This window comes from Anguilla anguilla, chromosome 4, assembly GCF_013347855.1.
Source record: "Anguilla anguilla isolate fAngAng1 chromosome 4, fAngAng1.pri, whole genome shotgun sequence".
Classification (NCBI taxonomy): Eukaryota; Metazoa; Chordata; class Actinopteri; order Anguilliformes; family Anguillidae; genus Anguilla; species Anguilla anguilla.
Genome location: NC_049204.1, coordinates 21,320,279 through 21,341,495, shown reverse-complemented (window position 1 = coordinate 21,341,495; position 21,217 = coordinate 21,320,279). Strand labels below are relative to the sequence as shown.

Sequence of the window (21,217 nt, the reverse complement as noted above, 5' to 3'; positions counted from 1 at the left end):
TGTGTGTAAATTGGTATTCTAGATAAGTAAATACAAGTAGACACTTCTGCAGGAGACAGACTAATTTGAATAAAACATGCAAATGACGCTTTCAAATAATTACATTCAGAGTTACCATGTAGATATGTATATCAGAGTGGAGCCTAATACAACACCAGGAGAAATGTATGCATTCTAATCTGTGCTTCCGTGGACAGATTTATCCAGTTGCAAAATTGATTAGATTTAAATAGCCATAGGTTTCCATGCTAGTGGAAAGAAATCTAAATTTAAAAAATGTAAATATTTAAATTAGCGTGTAAAGGGAAAAAGCTTGGAATCGGCAGATCTGTAAATGTCATGCTACATTTTGGATAGAATGTTCTGGCATCCAAATACTATGTCCAAATAAATTAGTCTTAGAATGAATGGTTTTCAGAATTCTTGAATTTTGCTGCATGTATGTTAATTTGCTTAAAATGTATTAAATTTAATTTTTACAATCAAAATGAATTTAAATATTGGATATCTGGAAATGTATCCTAAGAAATATACCCTCTCCTTGCCCCCCCTTTTAAAAACTGCTGGCTTCCATATCTGAGAGTATGGCTACGTGGCTTGACTCTATATATTTGACATACTTAACACAATCATTCTCTCTCGTGCAAATCCTGTACTGTTACATGCACACAAAATGAATATATTGCAACACTTATTTTCATTGTGTGTGCATGTATGTGAGTGGATTTGTCGGAATGTGTGCATATATGAGTGAGTGTTACATGTGTGAGTATGTGATCTTTTCTGTGTGTGTGTGTGTGTGAGAGAGAGAGAGAGAGAGAGAGAGAGCGCTCTGGGCCAGTGGCTCCTCCTCGGGCTCAATGTCTCTCACACAACCTTGGTGTGGGATGGCACTGGCCAAGATCCAGCACTGGCATCTTAGCAAAGCAGGTGGAGCCAGCAAGCTCCACTCGTCCGCCCCTCCCCCCAGCTCCCACGCCATTGGTCTGGGAGGCTTAACTATGCCACTCACTTCTGTAAACGCAGCTACCAATTCAAAATGAGTGACTCTTATGTGTTTCAGTTGCTGTGTGCATCTGCGAGGTTCTGGCCCTGAGTAGTTCAGCAAATTGCATTGCTTCCATTACGCGTCATTGTTTGACTGCGGTGTTAATTATTTAATGGTCTTGACAATTATCACAGCGCCATTTTATTTCACATTTAGTTTTTTCACATCTTTGCCATATTCACGTCTTAAACTGAAGCATTCCTAGCGTGACTCTCTGAGTATTTAATTGAATAGTATTCCAGTAATTACAACATATTAGCAACTTAATTGTAATGCTGTAAAGTTTATGAAGCAGTGTTACATGTTGAAAATAGGATAATGTAAGCCCTGTAAATTAAGAAATATGTGGTGTCGTTCACTTTGTGATATGATGTTCTGTTGTGCATCACACTGCAGGACAAGTAAGGACAATAAACACAAACAGTGAATCTGTTCAGTACTGTATGATAACTCTTGAACTCCCTGCTGCCCTCTGCAGACTAGAAGTACCAACTGCACTAAATGCAGTGTTTGGAACGCTTGCATTGTAGCTACATACAGCATTGAGGGCAGAATGAACTGGGATATGAAAAAGACGGTTTTGCTCACAATAAGATAAGATATGAGGAACTGGACAAAATGGATGTTCAGAAACTAAACGTGAAATTCACATAACTTGGAGCCTTTACTGCAGTTTCACTTTCAGCAAAAAAAACTAAATACACTTGGCTCGGTGTCAAGTCAGGTTTTTAAATAATTAAACTAAAGGGAGACTGTTTGTGAAAGCCTGAGGTATAACAGGCAGTAGGTAGACAGGGAAGCCATGCTGTAGTCATCTGCTGCCTCAGATTCCATTAGAGTACAGTCATCGGTAGGTTCAGGTGTCTCTTGTTTTTTATATGAAATGCTTGTCTCAGGCTTTTGATGTGCCCGTATGGGGAGGGAGTGGGCCGGAGTGCGTACTGCTCCAGTCTCTGAAGAATGTGATAGCATTACAGAAAGGGGATCCTCGGTCAGTCTGCTTGTTTATTCATAAGGCCTGGATGAGCGGAGCTTCGAAGGCAAGCTGCCACAGAACTGGATAGTGTAATTACCTCCAGACTGCCTGAACATTGCCACACCCCTCCCTCCGCCCCCCTGCACCCCCCCCCCCCCCGGCCCCCGCCCCCCGCCCCCAGGCCGTACCTCACAGCCATCCCAGCCATCCCAGCCCAGGTGTGCATTTCAGGGAGCTTTTAATTATTGTAATTTAGCGGCCCGCGCCGGCGCTGCAGATAAAGGGGGCTCCATTTGCACGCCGGGAGCGGGCCAAGGGCCGCCAGGGTCAGCCCGAGCCTCCCTCTGCAGCCGGGCACCGCCAGAACGCCGGGGCGGCAGGGAGGAGAGGGGCCTGGCAGCCGGACCACGGCTTCGCACTGCGACACACACACTCACAGACCCCCTCGCGTACACACTCAGACACCCTCGCTTCCACACTCACAGACACCCTCGCGTACACACTCACAGACCCCCTCGCGTACACACTCACAGACACCCTCGCATACACACTCACAGACCCCCTCGCGTACACACTCACAGACCCCCTTGCGTACACACCAACTGATACACACTCACTGGGTCGCCCGAGTCATGTGCTGTTGGTCAATTTGTGAATATTTAGATGAGCTCAGTCCGTATTTAGCAGCATGGCTTTCTTTGGGGTGGCTGCACAGGACAGTCCCCGCCTCCTTCCTGCTTGTAATGCGTAGGGGGATGGGTAGGCGGTGGGGGGGCAGATGACTCTGTGGCACGTGGACAACATTCTCCAAAACTTGATGACCTCAGTCAGTCCCAGCAATCATCGCGTTTCTGCGATGGCAAGGCAGAAACATCCATTATTAAACAGGGAACGACCAGGGAGCTGAAGAGAGGTGAACACAGAAGGTCTGAGGTGTGCCGGAGACTGAGGTTGTGGGACTGCTGTATTCAGCTAGATGTAGCCTTTATTGTATGCAATTTGTAACAGATGACCAGAAGCACAAGGGAAAAGCCAGTCATGGGGGTGAATATCCCATTGTCTGTTTTGGCATTTATATGGAATGCATTATTTTAGCTCACCTTTGCACCACATTGTTTTCTTCACCTATTTACGTTGATAAGATAATTAATGTCAGGTGAACTCACTGAAATTCCATCTAAGTGTTTTTCAGCGAAGTATATGAAGTGTATGGTGTTCCACTTTTCACCTTGGGATCGCAGTGGAAACCTATTTGTATGTTTAAAAAAAAATCATTTTGGTTTTGCATTGAGTGAGCGCCCTCCTGTGGCAGAGTGGTCAATCGTGGAGGAAACATGCTCTCACAGTATGCTGACCAGTGCACCTGTACGCAACGCACTGGGCTGTGAACGCGCGTCAACTTTAAAACCAAAGTTTTTTTTTGTTTTGTTTTCAACAGCATTGAGCACGATGACCCTGTGGAAAACTGATGAAATACCACCATTTTGTTCAAATTTATGATTATAAATCATGATTATGATAAAATTCCGTGGAACTCATTCCCAATCAATCTCTAATCGCTGGAAATAATTGAAATGCCCAAACTTATTTAAGTACGATATTTCATTTATACACATTTTTAAATACTAATAATAATAATCATCACCATCATAATCTGCGTAAATGTTATCCACGATTTTTATGTAAATTGAGAACATCTCCGATAGTAGATCCAGTTGAAGAATGAGGAATTAGTTAAGCGGTTTGTATCTCCAGATATAAATCAAGGTTCTGTGTTCCCTGAACTAACCTGAAAAAGGTTAATGATGACCATTGAAAGGTTCAGGCTATTTATAATTTTTTTATTTATTCATACTTATATTCGCAGAATGATGATGCGAATGGCATGTGGAAAGCTCATAATATATATGTATTGAGAATATAAAATTTATAATGTGGATTAACATTAACTGTACAAGTACGTGCAATTATTTGAACTTCATGTATTTCTGCCATTTAATCTCGTAGAACGTTATAAAAAAAATAATCGTAGTTCTAATATCGTCGTATATAAATTTAATTATGTCGTACATGAATCAATTTTTCATCATAGTAGCCTTATTTCACTAAGTGATATAAATATTTACCCCATAATATTTTGAAACGAGATTTAACATTAAGACTCTAACCTTTAACGAGAATTCAACATTTTGATCCACGATTATTATAATTATTGTTGTTATATGTATGATACTTCGCTTCCCTTCTAATTTACCAGATATTGTCAATATTATATTGATACGCAGCTTCAGGCACACTTCTATTTACGTAACGTAGTGTATTTTTCAGTTATTGTCACATTTTGAACAGAAATGGTGGAGCTGTGCATAACGCTGACCAAGCCTTTTGGAAGGAAATCTCATCGTTGTCACAACATTAAGCCTGTTCTTGTAAAGGTTGCTTGTGCGTTAATGTTTTAAAGGCTCTTAAAATGTGTAGGACCTTGTTTGCGCGACATTATCTGAGATTCGGTGAGATACCCTTGTAGCCTTTCGTTTCTATGAATAACTAGAACAATCTAGATGATAGCCTACGTCTTGTAATATGTTGTTTTCCTGTACTCGAGCGTTGCCTAGTCATCGCTTGTAATATCCAATTTCAGCATAACCCGTGATGTCCTGAATGTTTTTATTTGTGTGTGTAACCATTTATCATTAAGTTCGAATGCCGGGCGTGTTTACAACTTCAAGTTTTCATGGAAAGTCCAGTTTAAGTAAAGATTGAAGTTAAGATTGTAGGTTCAGTGTGTGACCTCTAGATGGAGCGTCGAACTGCATCTGACGGGCTCATGTTGTGATATTTTTTTTGATGGGTGCGAGCGAGGCATGGCTTTATTCTCCTTCGTGGATTTCAGTGCCATAAATTCAAAATCGTTCGTTTCATGTCAAATGTGTTATTATTATTGTTATTGTTATTATTATTATATTATATTTTTGTAATAAATAAATGCATAACAATTATATATATAGTTTATTTAGTCTGCCCACAGCTACATGTACTCCTTGAATGAAATTGACGTCAAAAATATGGAAATGGATTCCCCCTTTACTTGACTACTGCACTTGAGAGTAATGATGCTGCTGGTGCTACTAGCTTAATATGCCTATACTGTTTGTCCTGCTACTCTTCATCATTTTCAACAAAGAATGATGTAGTGTCAAACGAGTTTAGTTAGAAATAATCATAAGATTCATTTCATTGTTATTTATTTATGCAAGGATATTCATTTTTTGGGGGATATTGATCTAATGTACTAATCACATAAAGAACAAATGATAAGAGAGTATTACTATTGTGGCACTTTGCTTTATATTACTGATATATGATGCTGTCGTCATAATATTTGATTATACCTTACAGGAATCTAAGACACAGCTGGAGTTTCACTGAGAGATATATCCTTGTTTACAAAATATTCTTTCAAATGGTAAGATTAGTTTGTACTTAATTTATCAAATACTTCATGATTAATCCTAAGGGGCATCCTAACTGTTCAGAATTGCTCATTATTATGCATAATTATTATGGATATATTAGTATTTAGTGGAAGGCTAGTAGTAGTTGTACCAGAAAATAGTGAATCGTCATTGTAGTAGCCTTCTATTCAAGTTGCCCATTAGATGATATTTAATCCACTGTAACAGTGCTATTATAATAATTTAGGCACTATGTATTTATATTTATTTGTGGAATGTTCAAAAGAATCTATTGTGTGCATATATACGTACCGTTTACATTGTTGACCTCAGATTACCAAAATGTATCCCAAAATTAATTATTCTGGACTGTTTTTTTTTACCCAGAAGTGCCCTGTGTTTTTCGTTTACGGTTCTTGAAATGGATTGCAGCAGTTCGTATAATGAAATTGGTTATTTATTTATCTTTTCAGTTTTCATATCTCCGATTTGACGTCTAAAAATGACAATTTGGGTAAGTTCAGTTCAGACAAAACACAGTTAATTAACGAGAACGCACCGAATCAGCATCTCCCCAGCCATAAAAGTCCAATATTATTTTTAAATCTACAACAAATGACAGATTCATCAATGTTCACCATAGCTATTGATATTATTTTAGCGATGCAACAAACGCGACGACTGTTTTGGGTTGTTCGTATGCTATTATTATGCAATAGAAGAGCCATCGTATAATTTTAAAAACCGATTTATTCAAGGATAGTGTCCTTTTTGTGTATTTAAATCTGGCGCCATTTACGTGTTCTTTAATTCATTGAATTCCGTCTCCATAAGATTAAACATAAGATTTCCCTACGCTGCTGATTAAAAAGTTTAAAGCGTTCCATAGGGAACATTAAGGATGCCATATGCAGCATTGCACGGACCTCTTTGAAGTTCTATAGATTAAGCGTGAAGGCCTGCGTATCGCTTTGTGAAAGCATGCAACGCACTCCGTTCTTAAGGAGTTCGATGATCACATTATTTTGGGAGGATGGAGTTGAACTGCTGTGCTATGCAGTATTGTTTCAATTTTACAGAAACCCCTGCAACCACATGACAGTGCTGTTCAAACGACATTAATATTACTGAAAAGCCTAAACACTCAAATATTTCTTAAACAATAGCGATTAAAAGGAAAATATCATACGAGATCTGTTACAGTGAGTCTGAAATGACGGTGCTTCTGTCGTTCAGAATAGGTGGAATAGGTGGAATGGAAAGACAGCCTGCGATTTAGGCTAAGCTATATATTGTCTGATGAATTGGATACAGATGAAGTATTCTTTACTGTTTTCCGTGAGCTGATTTCTTGTCTGCTCGTTTTCTGTCGAGCACTGAACAAAAACAACAATTCTGGCATCGCTTTGTCTTAAATTCCTCATGTTTAATTTTAGGTTTTTCTTTTCAATGATTGTCAGTCGTATTTAATAAGTTATACCTGCATTTTATTATCAACTGGCACTCTGTGTAGACTACGATTATTACTATTGTATACAGTGAGGTTGTTACGTATTTTCTGACGGTGTCTGTAATTGTTTAATACTCTATATTGCCAATTAATATGATGCACACATAGGCCCATGCTGCAATCGATAAGGCTACATAATATGCATCATTCTCCTTTGTTTTGACCGTTATAATTAGCTTATGTTCAGATGCATGTCAAAAGGTGTGCGTTGAGAATAATAAATATGAATTCAGCAAGGAATGTCACAAAAATGCATTGCTGACACCTGCAAATAGGCCTACGTCAGGTTACCTTTGTCACCACGGACCCGTCGTAGTGGTAGGCTTAGGCTATATATGGTATGGTAATGACGAGGCCAGTCAGTTGGCATCCGTGTTTTCTTATAAGCAAGGAATGTAGTAAATGTTATTGCATTGTATTGTTGCAGGGTTTATGAAGCATCTGGCAAAGTATTGCTTCACCATGCTCTATTATATATAGTTTTTTATGTGGTATCCCGTTTTCCAGGATACGCCTACTTTTTTTAAATAACTGTAAAATATATATCCTCGGGTTTCTAATAGCATGAATTTGCGGTGCATGCTTTGTAATAAATATTGAATTACATCAACAATTAACGTTGATACTAACAAGTTTATTTATAAAAACGTATTTATGTACTGCCGTAATAACAAACTTTTCAAAAGACAAGTTTGGCTTTATTAAAGCATCTTAAGCAATGCTCTGCATTTCAAATGTACTAACCCTTACTAGACTTAATGCTTTGCCATGAGTTGATAAAGTAGTTATTCGAGTTACAGTGCTGTGAAAACTTGTGAAAGTCTTCTCCACGTGCGTCCTGAAGGGTATGCCTGACCGGGATAAGTTCTAGCTGCCGCAAATGAAATGGCCGACAACACTTTAAAGCTTGCCTATACTTTAAGCCACAGTGCAGATACTGTACAGCAAGCACGCATTTACGCACTTAACGCAGGCTGTGCTCTTAGTCAGAGCTACATTGAAAATAGCACATTTAATTGGTCATTACAGAGGAATTCAAATAGGCACAGAACATGCCTGAGTGTGATTGAGTTTTACTCGAGAAACTTGTGCTCTCGACCGTAATATACATATTTTCTATGCGTCCACACTTTAGCAACACGAAAGAAAATGATCACACTGAAGACAGCCTAACTGCTTTTGTAAGTTTTCGTTTCCCCCACTTGCTTTACCTTGCATTGGAGCACATTCCTACCGTCTTGAAGTGGACGAGAAGAAACAAAATCTCCAAATGATTAATTCTGTTTTAGTTTCGGCGTGTATAAAAAGTGCAGATGAAAAACTTGCTGGAAGTCCATTCCAAACACATTTGCAATCGATTTGTATAGCATAGTAGAAGTGCTTATTAAAGCTTGCGAGTACTATTAATACGCTCCATGTTATTTTCTGTCGCACTAGAGCAGTCATTTACGCCTCCTTGGGCACACTCTCTTGGACAGCCCTGGCATGAGGACTGCGGCTTTAAACATCTTTTTAGCAGAACTTGGCAGAAAATACTGTAAAGGCGTCTCTTCTACCTCCTTGTTTTAGACATTGGCTGAGCTGTGGTGCAGAAGGTGGTGTGATGAGAGAAGAAAACAACTTCAAAATGAACTTGATTCGTAATTCAGGTCTAGAGTAAATTTAAAAAAAATCAATATAAACATGCTTTAATAATTATTAATAGGTAATTTTACGAGAACGTATTGGAGAAGTCGTACCTAAATAATGCCGGTCGGAAAACTGTTATGGCGTGTCATGGGCGATATCTTCAGTAACCATAGTACTTCAGTAATAACTTGGTAAGGTTTTACCAGTTTAGAGGCGTGGGCAACTGTGTCTAGACATATTTATACTTTTATTGAGTAATTATCATTTAATTGTTCCACTCAAACACACTGTCAATTTACCGTCAGCGATAGTGCATTGATTTGTATATGGTGCGTAAAAATGAAGTGCAGGCTCGCATGGTTCTTCACTTGGTGCTCAGGCTGTGAACATCCATTAATACAACTCCATATACATTTATTCAGGATGCCCCCTGACTGCTGGCATGGGTGGAGAGTTTTGACATGGTGGTTCTTTTTTCGTTTCGGAAAAGAACGTTGTTTTCCATAATAGCGTAATTGTGATCCTAACGCGCAAAAAAATTACCGAAAGTATCAAGAATCATATTTTTTGAATATGGATTATATATCACCCTCCCTCCTCCCACCACTCCTCAAAAAATGAAGGTCACCTAGCACGTTTTAATTTAAGTTTTAGTGAAGTAGTTCGCGTAATTCTCCAGTCACAAGACAGAGCAAAAATACAGGAAGGATGATGTTTACTCTAAAAGGCCAAAGCTTTCTGACATAGTCTTTCTCAGGTAGGAAGGCATTCTGTCTGGCATACTTTCGGTATAAATAACCGAATAACTGCACTGTTCTTTTCTATGCACTGGGCTTGAGATACACACTAATAAAACCCCAGGACTGAAGCTCTGACTTTACTCCTTTAAATGTAAAAAAAAAAATGCAGGTGCTCTTTGTCTCCCTTTTCAATGTGTTGCTGTTTGAACCCTTATTTACGGGATTGTATTTCTTTAAAATAAAATTGAAAGTAATGGTAACTTTGTGTGTGTGTGTGGGGGGGGGGGGGGGGGGGGGGAAGAAGGCATAAAACATACTTCTCTACAAATATAATAAATAATAAATATAGGCAACAAATCAGCAAATTCTTTTACATTTGTAGAGGTTACAATGAATTGTTTTGGTGTAAGTTACCTGTGCACAATTTCTGACTGATCTGGAGCCATCAATAGTCCATCATGATTCTTATAACACAGAATCACAACATATGACAATGAAGAATCCTCTGAGATTGTTACCTTTTAGTTTTACAGGACAATTCGTTTAAATAAATTGATTAAATAGGTGCTTGTGTTCTTATGTCAGCCCATTGAAAATATTACATAGGCCTAGTTCATATTGTAATATCGAGTGCATGTAATTGAAAGCAATGTGTGTCAGCTTTACAAAATAAAGTCATGGTTGTAGGTGTAGAATCTTGTTAGATGATTCATTGATAACTTCTTAACCCTGGTGAATTCATATCTGTCACAACAGTGGCAACTATCAAATATGTTTGTATAGTTCATCCATGTGGTTTTCAGGCCTGTGCCATTTTTTTCATGTTTGAAATATGTTGTCTGCACATTGTGCAATTAACTTTATTTTAATGAAGTGTTACATTAGAAAAGACTTTGGTTTGAGAAGAAGTTACACCCATGACCACAGTCTTTGCTAGCATCTTTATTGGCACAAAATGTTCTCACCTGAGGTAAAAGCGCAGACCAGTTTCATTTAAGAACTTCCTCTGACGTTTAAAACGATGTACTCTAAGCGCAAAACCAAAAGTTCTCACCAACTAATACATTTTAAGCTGCCTTACGTGTAGTGACAACTTTACTCTCTATTTTAAGAACAGTACGTTTTCCATAGCTTTGCTTAATTACCAATCCCCTTCTAGTGCTGGTATCTAAACTGCAATGATTTGATTAATGTATATGGCTTTAAAATAATGTAAACCAAATGCTATTCCACCTTATTGATTTGATTGTAGGTTACAGTTTAAGCAAGACCCCCAGACAATTTCTAATTTATGCATTGTACCTCATCTAAATGAATTGCATTAAGGACTGTATAAATCAGCACATTTCACAAAAAAATGTTATTGAATTATGAATTTCATATAAAGAAAACGTTTTAAACGACTGATATGTAAAGGATATGAGTTATGAACTTTTAGAAAGGTAATCTTATTTTCGAATTTTGCTCAATCTTTCAGGAGTACATGATAAAAACAGGAAATGTGAAATTGATATAGTTGGATGAAGTTAAAGTAGTACCAACAAAAAGATAACGGACTGAATTGCATTTATGCTATAGCACATTTCAGACTCCCATAAATCCCTACAGCTACATTTAATGCTAGCTAGCTGTAGCAGGAATGACCATTTAGCTGCTTTCTCAGTAAGACGTGGTTATGCTTCTCAATTCTACATTTGCACTGAACGGACAGAAGTCTTATTTGTTTCACTGGTGTGACTAATTGGAACACAAAGAAGCGCAGCATTAGGAGTCATTAAACCACCGCTGCTCCATTACCTCACTAAAAAGCATTGTTACAGAACTCGCTTATGTCCGTCGCATTTCCCCAACAAAACAAGTGTTCGACATACGTTAGCTACCGTGGGAACTGTTGGCTTCTCGCTTTAAGATAAAATGTCACCCTTCCTTTGAATTGTCCCGTAAATTCCACAACGGGAAGCATTTGTTTTAAATTCTTGTCTTCAGAAGCATTTACCCTGACGCTATTGCCGCTATACTGCAGCTGCACTATGCGAACATCTTGTTGAGATTAGCGGTGCCAATTAGTTTCAGGAAGAATAAATGTTTTAAAGTAGCCTACAGTTTAATATTCAAGAGCATTTAAACGCCTCGGATGTAAAATTGCTAGGTTCAGTAAGGGTTCCATAGTAGCCCACCTCAAACAAAACAAGAAACACATTTAACCACAAGGGCAACTGAACATGGCGAAATTCCAGCCGCATATGGTTCTATAGCTATAGTCTCTAAATGCAAAACAAGCCACGGTTCACAAGCGTATCTGCACAGATTAACCATTTTAGCGATATCTTCTAATTCACCGTCGCATCACTTTCTCGTGGACCGAACGTTCTACGGGAACGCGTTTTGTCTTAATGGTGGAGCTACTGGACCCTCTGCAAGAGGCACCCGTGAATGACCTTAGCTGTTTCTCTCGATACAAGGACGCTATAGGAAAATCCGCCGCAGACGTTCGATGTTATTGCCGAGCTGCTGAAAGCTTGCACCACCATTGGAGCTCTGATGAACAGGACGAAAATGTAGCATAATAAAACCAGAAATGGTTGACGTCCACCATTTTCACAGCACTTAAGTAAACCGCCGTAGTCGTGCGAATATAACATCACTTTAGCGTTTGAAGCTATATATTTCGTTGCGTTATTTCTACAACATTAAAACTGCACTTAAGAATGCGCATGGCAGCACCCCCACCCTTTCCCTCTTCATCGCGATGCACACGAACGGACACTAGTGTGGTTCTGCAGCAGTATGTACAAGGAAAAACTTCGGCTTTCTATACGAGAGCGGAAAGCTGTCTGGGGTCTGGCTGGCACGCAGCTCCAGTTGCTCTGATTTGCCAGAAAGGCTCAGGGAGGGGAGGAGATGGCGAGAGAGAGAGAAGTGGCGTTCCGTTGCCGCTCGGGTGCTGCGTGGTTACTATGCAAATTGCAGCGATTGCGGAAATAAACAAGCGAGGACTCGCTGAATCGATTGCAACTTCTGCACAAAGTCTAACAAACCGAGCAAAGACAGCCAGAGTGTGTCTCGCGAGCCAGTCAGCTTTGCCAAGCTTGGATCGCTGTCAAATATCAAGGAGGGAAGAAAGGGTTTATTGCAATTTTTTTGCTCGGGATTTTTTTTTAAAAAAAGCAGCAGGAGGAGCAGCAGCAATTGGTCAGCTTTTATTTTCTTTATTTTAACCTCCTCTGGGTGTTAAAATGTCAAACAACGGCAGCAAGTTTTAAGACTTTTTTTCACCTTAAAATAACAAAGGTGGCCGAAAATGAAGCACTACTTCGTCTCAACATTTTAAAGTTTCTCACGTACACTTTACATGGCAATGGTACGTGCACTTGCATATGAAACCTTTCTGTTTTTCCTTATAACAGTGTTATTTAAAAATATGAATGAAACAGCGCATGTAATGTAAAGCAATTAATTGAAAGGTATTCTGTCGGACGGTTTGGTTCATGCATACGGTCAGTATCAGTTGTATCATCTATGATTTAGCTTGCTGTTAGTGTTTTAGATATTGCAACAGTTTTTTTTCTTAGAATCTTACTTGCTTGCATGAAGAGCAAAAAGTACTGAGGTTGTCAGTAATCCCTCGATGGTCTTAGTATTGTGTCAGGACAAATCTAGCGCTTAGATTGAGAGGATATTGTAGTGTTACATACTGTTCTGCAAAGCAGTCTAGCGATCGCGGTCAACCTATATTGTAGAGTAGAACATTTTTTTGGTCGAGGGACCTATAGTGACGTGATATTCGTCCAATCAGATGAGCTTTTGAGTTTAAAAGCCGGCGACTATCCAGTCACAGACAGGCATTTTTTCAGATGCGAAAATGAAGCACCAAGAGGGTGGGACACTATATGCAGCAAGTTCAGCTCCGCAAGAGGTGCTGTGCAGTGCAACCTGTCAAATATGCTAACTTCTCCGAAAGTTGTATTGCGCTTGTAAAACCAAGAGCTATCTTTTCAGCCGGGAGAACTTGTTCTTCTGGTTAGAGAAGCAGGAGGACATTTATTTTTAGACATGTATCCATATCATGAAAATAGTATGAACTCCTTTTAGCCTACTTGAAATACACCCATCATACATGTATTTTAAATAGGATTCTTATTAGACCTACTATAGGTGATTTCTAACTTTATCGATTGTATTTAATCTTTAATCTTTTAAATCTTTTTAAAATCTTTTAATCTTGTATTCCCATTATATTCGGGTTGTAGGCCTACACGCCAGCGTCTGCTGATCTAAAGTATTAGGTTATGCATTCTACACCATGGTGAATTTGGGTCGAATAAGTCGTATTTTAATTTGGGCTAGACTTATTTTAAGAAATTATTCATGGGTGCTAGATTCTAACTACTAATAAATTCCAGACTTATGAGAGGAATTATCGACTGGCATTGCAACTATTTTTAATAAACTATGCCATTATGGATTTCAAGATTTATCAGTTGCACGAGTAATTTAATAATCGTTGGAAGGACTAACATTTAAAAAACATGTAGTAAAAGAGCAATCCAACAAAGTGTTGTTTGCAGCATTCTTGTCATGAAACTACAGTTCCCATAGACCATACTGCACATGCGCTCATATATCCAAGTGTTCGGTCAGCCGGACCGATGCCTGGAGAGTGGAAGGCTGCTGCTGCAGGCACGAAACAAACGAGTATCTGACCATTTTCTAGAGGGCGCACATTTGACTTCTCTTCCTTGTGTCGTAATAGTAGATGGCAAAAAAGTTGTTCACTTCAAAACGTAGTTCAATGCATCGAGGTCAATACTCGTTTTTATGTATGAAAGAGTATGGACACAATTTAGCATTTATCGGTGATATTTTTTCTAGATATGGTAGAATTAACAAAAAAGAGAGAGGTCGCTGTCCTTTTCACATGTTCATGTTCAATAATTTAGTCTATGGCATATTTTCACCAATCGCCTCGGCAATTTAAAATAAGCATCTGCAATTATCAAAGAATCCATTGAGATGTGTGCGTATAGCCTATTTAAAAAAAAAACTAGTGATTTTACAACCCATAGAAGACATTTTACTATGCGACTTAAAATACTGATTTTTTTACAACATTTTATCTGTAAGCTGTCCAATAAATGTATATTATTATTATTATTATTATTATTATTATTAATAATAATTATAGTTGCACTTTTAACGATATAATATTTGCTTTACTCTGTTGACAAACCTTTTAAGTCTTAATGTGAGCAAATTAATCCCTGTGAACCCCACGACCACAGGTTGGTCATGCAAGCCGTGGTGTGTTGTTTTAGGATGAATGGAATATAGAGTTGTGTAAAATACTGTACCTTCGTCACGTAGCCGTTCATATTGTGTAAATTCCCTACGTATTACGTGAGAGGCACTTGTACTTGTTATTGATGGTCTAGTCCAGGTCTAATAAAAGGCGTCAGATATGTACCTCAAGTAGATTCAAACAGTAACGTTTACTAGTGGACAATGCTCGTGTATCGAGTCGTTTAAACCATACGTCACACACATTGGCATTTGTAATCATTAAACCTTACTGACGACGTTTTGGCTTGTGTGCTGCCTCTGTCGAAGTAGTAAGAACAAGGGTTGACATTAAGAGATAAAACTAAGCAAATGAAGTGTACGTTGTTTGTACGCTGATATTATTTGTAACCTCGCCGAGGTTAAGAGTGCACAGTGCATCAGAGGACTCATGGTTGCATAATGATATCAGTTATGGAGAATTATTGATAATCTGTTTGTTCCTGTCTATTTTTTCTTATACAGTTTTGTGTGGGGTGCTTTTATCGTTATGCAAAGTTTGTTCATAACATACTTTACAGTGTTTTGTATCTATGCCTTGGTATTCCATTTTGGTGTGCTTTGTAGTTATTTATGGTAGACTTGCTCACAGATGACCATTGCGTGACGTCTGATGTAATGTACTGTTTTTAATACATAATGATTTGCACTAGAATAATTAATTTGCTGACTTCACTATGCAATCAAAAACCATTGTTTCACACGATTTGTTTGAAAGGACAGTGAAATAATAATAATAATAATTCCTGTTGTTTTAATGTACTACTGCTAGTATGAATACTACTACTACTAATAATAATAATAATAATAATAATAATAATACGACCAGACGTTTGGCCCTTTAACCCATAAAACGTTAACTATCCGACAGCTGAGGAATTCGGTGTCTACCAAATACTGTTCAGAAAATGTTTAACAGTACCGCGAGGCCAATTGCTTAGTCGGACGTATCACAAAAGTTAAGCATTGTACAAAAGGGGCGGTATATTCCCCTATCAAGTGCACGCTGCTCAGCTCTTGCTCTATCTCTCGCTCTGCTTTCAATACTCTGCTTTTTTAACGTATATCACTTTGTTTAATATATTTTGCTCTGATGGATTGAAGCGTTAGCCTATGCAACTGAACTGCACCGCTCTGCAAGGGGTTTCGCTGTACGCACCGGTTGGAAAAAGCCATTACGTGCCAGGGCACAGGCACTCGGGCTAATAATTTGAGCGGCTAGAATACTCATTGTTCCGCGTCTGGATTTGCTGACTGATTGAATAGTCGCGTTTTCACCTTCATTTTATTAACTTTGTAAACATTGCCACGTTCCATCTTGCGCAACGTCCTTGCTATCGCGTTTTTACCATTTCCTCAGAGGCAACATTTGAGGATATTTTCTTATATTTCCCAACGTTTAAAGAACGTTATCGCATAATTGCTCATTTTATCTTGGATTTTTCGGAAGCTATTCGGATAGAAGAACCAAAGAGTTTGTCCTCTTGGCACAGTGGATAAAAGTGAACTGGTTCCGAGGTGGGACACAGTAAAGACGTTTTGGTTTGTCTCTGCTGCGCTTTGGACTGAAAATCTGGATTTTCTGAACCTTTTCCTCTTTGGAAAATAACAGCAAAATAACTCAGGTGTCGCATTTTTTTCTGCCATCACTTGATTAGGTCGCACGGATATTAATTCGTTTCCGTCTCACTCTTCGCTAGTCTTCGTTCGCGCTGAATCCGACAGACTCAGTGCGGAGTTGGGTGCACGGCAGAGCTACCATATGCCTAATATGCTTGTAGTTTTTACAAGCATACACTTACCCTTAATAAGAAAGCGCTGAGAAATTTAAATGCGCGCTGGACTACATGGATTTGGTGGAATGCGCTATTTACAGCTTCATTTCCCAGTCTTTGCGCGTCTAGATAGGAACTCGTTGTCCAGCGATTCATCCTTTTTCTTTTTCTTTGGTTTCTCAACCCTCCGCGCGCCCTCTGTAGCCGCTCCGCTTCGGGACCTTTCTTGATTGTTGATTATGCCACTGGTGAAAGTTGTGTGTACCCCAGCAAAGGGACTGCTCTACGGCTTTAACAGCTGAGTACAGTAGATGTGTGTGGAGAGTGGAAGCTGTGTAACTCGAGGCGGGGTTAAAGTTCAACTCTATGGAGCGGTGAAGCGCTGGTTGCAGTTCGCAGAGTTGGAAATGTGAAAGCAAGGAGCAGGCTTGATTTTTTTCCCTCTCTCTCCCTTCTTTCTCTGTCTCTCTCCTTTTTTTTCTTTTCACACACGGACACAAACACCACGCACACACATACACATACACACACGTACACATATACATACACATTTACATATACACATCACTTAACATACATAAACAAGCAGACGCTCTGTACAGACAGACACACCTCACAGATCCAAAATAAAACACAGAAGGCATGTATTCTCCGCTATGTCTAACACAGGTAAGTGAATCTTTCCTCCGTAATTAATAATATGTGGTGCATTTGGGTTGTTTCCCTGGCTGGGGTGGGACAGCGCGATGTGAGCTATTGCGTTGCTTAAGACAAGTAACTTTGTGTGCAGTATGCATTCCAGGTCTGACAGAGCCATCTGTACTAACTACCACATGGCGGATGGCGCCTACCTCGTACAAATGTACACATGTCTATTTGTCTATTTTCCGTTGGATTTTTATTGTGCTGAGTATCACGTTATTCAATTAATTTGGTGAAATTAGCATGGCTTCTTGAGATTTAGGATCCCTCTGTAGAATAAAAAACTAAACTGAAATTAAAGTCGAACAATGTCAGGCGCGTGTTGATATCTATAAAAACTTGCTTAATTATTTTTGTATGTGTGTGCTTTCTCAGTGAATTATTGCGTATGTGAACTTACTAATAAAACCACCGACCTCACTTTAAATGTGTATTTCGCTCAGCTGTCATTCACTGTTTCTTTTTTACTTAGATCCGGCAATATAAAGACTTACTAGCATTTTATCACTTGAAATATTATCAGTATGTAGTTTGCTGTATGCAGTTAAGTATTGCTAAACATAATAGTTATTTTTGGCTACAATATTTTTCATTAAAACTGATATTAAGAGAGTTTGGAGATATGGGCTAATAGATGTGAGTTTCTCAACTATACACGTCACTTTGTCACGTTTCCAACTGATAAACTATTAACTTTTCTGTAAGCCATGTGCACTGGAACCTCGTGAGTTTGGACCATAGAACTTACAGTAATAACCCTTGTTTCTGTAAATTGATATTCGCCCAGGCGCCTTGTAGCGGTATTTATGAATGATCTGCGAAATACTAAACCTTGATTTAGTATTTAAACGAAATTAAAAACACAGTGCAATGTGTATTGTAGATTTTTTTATTTTATTTTATTTTTTTACAATTTCTGCTTGATGGAAAAATATTTACTTATAATTCTGAGAAATACGTGTATTTATCAAGTGTTATAATAGGCTACTATACATCATTTGTTAATTCGGAGGACAAGCAACTTCTTGCATTACCCCGACTCTGTTGCTGTCAGTATTAGAGGCCTTTCTGGAAAGAATCGTGTTTTAACCCTTACTGGGTTTTAGTTTTGTGTTTTCGTGTTGGTAGCTCTTTCACGGCAGTAGTGTTGCTGTTTTTTTAAAAATTTGATTTATTTCCGAATTTCCCAGAAATTAAAATGAAAGGAGTGATTATGGAGTCCGCCAAAACACGCGCTACAGCAAGGCGCGCATGCTTTTATTCGTTACTGTACGTGCGTCTAGGATTCCGGGGGTAAGCTGAGGTGACAGACCTGCAGACCTCGCTAAAATAAATGTAGATATAACTAAATAAACAAACAAATACACAGTTATGTACAGGAATTCAATAGCATTCTGAATGACATCACCTTCCATTTGAATTATTATTGTCTATTCTCTTTCTTTTATTAATGAAAGGGCTGCATATTTAGGCTGTTAGACTAATTCCTTTGCCAGACACACAAATCATGAACTATACTTTAACAAAACTAGGCCTATTAATGGAAAGTTAAGTGAAAAATGCATTCATGCATTATCAACTGATATAAAGTTAAAACAGAGGTCCTAGGATTCTTGTTTGCTCTTGGTTCCTTGCAGTTGCATGGTAAGCTTAAGGCAGTCTTGGTGATTGTATGATTTATAATTTTTGCTGAATGTATCTTACTTGATTAGAGTCATGTTACCAGACCATGGTGCACTTGGCCTCTTGAACGACAAAAAATCCTCCCCCCAGTCTAAATGTAATTTTGTTCATGTTACCATGAATTGCCAAATGAATTGTCCAAATTCCCTTTTTTGATTATTTACATTCACAGTTTGTCAGGAAAATATTTTGTATTTCCAGTTATTATTTCCCTAATTTTTTGTATCTGTTTGAGGGACCTACCTTGTGGTGTTGATGTAAGTTCTGAATTTTGCTGTGAGCCCCAGCTGGACTGATGTTTGATGTGTCACTTTACCATAGGATTTACCATTATCCTCTCTGGCCATTTTGGATAAAGACAAAGGAGTCTTAGACTTTACTAGCTGTCCTTATGTTTAAATATGTGTGTGAACTTGAAAGTAAATTAAAGTGAAACATGTTTAAAAAGTATTAGAGGATAGCCATTAATGCTCTGTTCACATTTCAAAACTGTATATTTATTATATATGCAATTATTAGAATATCAATTTATGCAGTTAGAAGCAAACACACCACATTTAACTTTATTCATTTAGGAAAACGCACCACTGTAGAATTTTCTTTTATAACTACTGTCAAATTTACAATCATATGTTTTTAAACAGTTAGAACATCAATATGCCATTATTTCCATTATTTGTAAGGCAATTTGTTTGCATTAAAGTGTTCCAGGAGTAAAGAAAGATTAGTGAGGACCTCTGGGGTTATCGTTTGAATTTTTTATTTGAAGTTATTTGCAAAGTCCTGAGTGGAACCTTCCCATATAATGTTGGCAAATAGCTCACATCTTAACCCTGTAGACCATTTTAAACTGCACTCCTGACCAAATAACCTCTATCATGAAATCTTAAAACATCCAGATCACTTAAATAGATTAAATATATTTTTATTAATTTGTATTCTGTTTCTTTATTACCTACTTGCTTCCTTCCTGAAATATGCTAAAAATATTTTGTGAAATCGCTCATAGTGCTGCAAATAAAGGTAGCGGTGACATGGTGAGCTAATTTACATAATCAAGAATTGGAAACATGTTTTTACTTAGCTGCATATGTGACACTCAACCGTCTTATATTGATGACTTTATTGAATATTGTATATTACTCGATTAAAAAATGGACTTGAGTATTCCGTTTCCACATTGGAAGTTTTACTGGAAAAAGGGACCGTGAGTTAAAACTCTTACTGTGTAAAGTACCGAATCTTTGTTGGTGGAAGTGCATATGGTCTTAAGCAAAGGAGGGAGCGATGAAATTCTTTTCGCCTTTGTGCTCTCCACTAGTGCAAGGTGAGCAGGGAACGTCTCGAATGGACAACTCTTTTTCTTTGCACAAAAAAGCCCCGCTGTTTGTTTGTACCAGGCACTTGCAGAGCCAGCAATGGCTGAGAAACAGCTGAGAGCTCTTTTGATTTGCTGACATCTTATTTGACCCTTTATGATCTGAGTTTGCTGCCAGTATAATCTGTGTGTGTGTGTGTGTGTGTCTGTGAGAGAGAGAGTTTACTTCCCCAGGACCACAGCAACAGGAGAAAGTAAACTCTGCCGACTCTTTCATAATTAGTTCTGTGTGTTGTGGGTCTCGTAGCGTGGGTGTCAATAAAGGAGGATTACCATCATTTGTGTTTAAGATTATAGTTATTTATGAATTGTTGTAAGAGGCCAGTTATTTAGAGCCATTACATCTGTCAGCAAGGTGTGCTGAAGGAGCTCACAGCTGGAAGTTAAGCTAAAGTCATTCTAACATTAAGGTGTATATACTAAGTCATTTTGACTAATATATTTAGAAATGGATATAATTTAGACACAAGCATGTATGTGGTTATACGTCTGAAAAAAGAAAGAAGATATAGTGTCAGATATAACCATATTTAGCTGGAAAACCACACAGTAAACACAAATTAATGAATACAATGAATTAACAATATATACTATTACCTATTGAGAAGTAATATTTAAAAGCATTGAACCTTGCTTTATTAATCATTGTTGATACTTTGGATATTTTATTTACGCAAGTTTAATCTAACTAGAAATAATGCATTTGACAGACTTTATGGGATGAGGCTTGTTTGAATTTCGTTCATGAAGGGAATCACTTGTCTTTTCTCCCAGAATTTTTCAGGTAATTATTCCAAGTCAATAATTATATGTGCGTAAGCAAAATAAGTAGGCATGGTAAAGTGCACACGGCTGAACTATGCATTCCGAGTATTAATGCATGTTTGGGGTAATAATACATCTTGAGGTGAAGCCAAGGACCAGAGCACCCCTGTGCGGTATAATCCAACAACGGCGAGGCTATGCCTTCTTTAAGCCACTTTA

At 38.2% G+C, this 21,217-nt stretch overlaps 1 protein-coding gene across 11 annotated transcripts in view; it reads left to right on the top strand.

Annotated features, from left to right (window-relative positions):
- nfia (nuclear factor I/A) overlaps positions 1-21,217 on the top strand; it is a 190,078-nt gene that overhangs the window by 32,898 nt on the left and 135,963 nt on the right. For 3 of the 11 annotated variants that reach the window (XM_035416204.1, XM_035416207.1, XM_035416202.1), the window contains exon 1: positions 15,691-17,139. The exons of 5 other annotated variants lie outside the window; for them this stretch is intronic. In XM_035416204.1, the coding sequence (XP_035272095.1) occupies positions 17,113-17,139 (27 nt within the window). In that variant the 5' untranslated portion in view covers positions 15,691-17,112. Of the gene's footprint in view, positions 1-12,267; positions 12,720-15,689; positions 17,140-21,217 lie in introns of those variants that run through there. 3 more of the 11 variants (XM_035416203.1, XM_035416210.1, XM_035416208.1) reach the window with 3 other exon arrangements.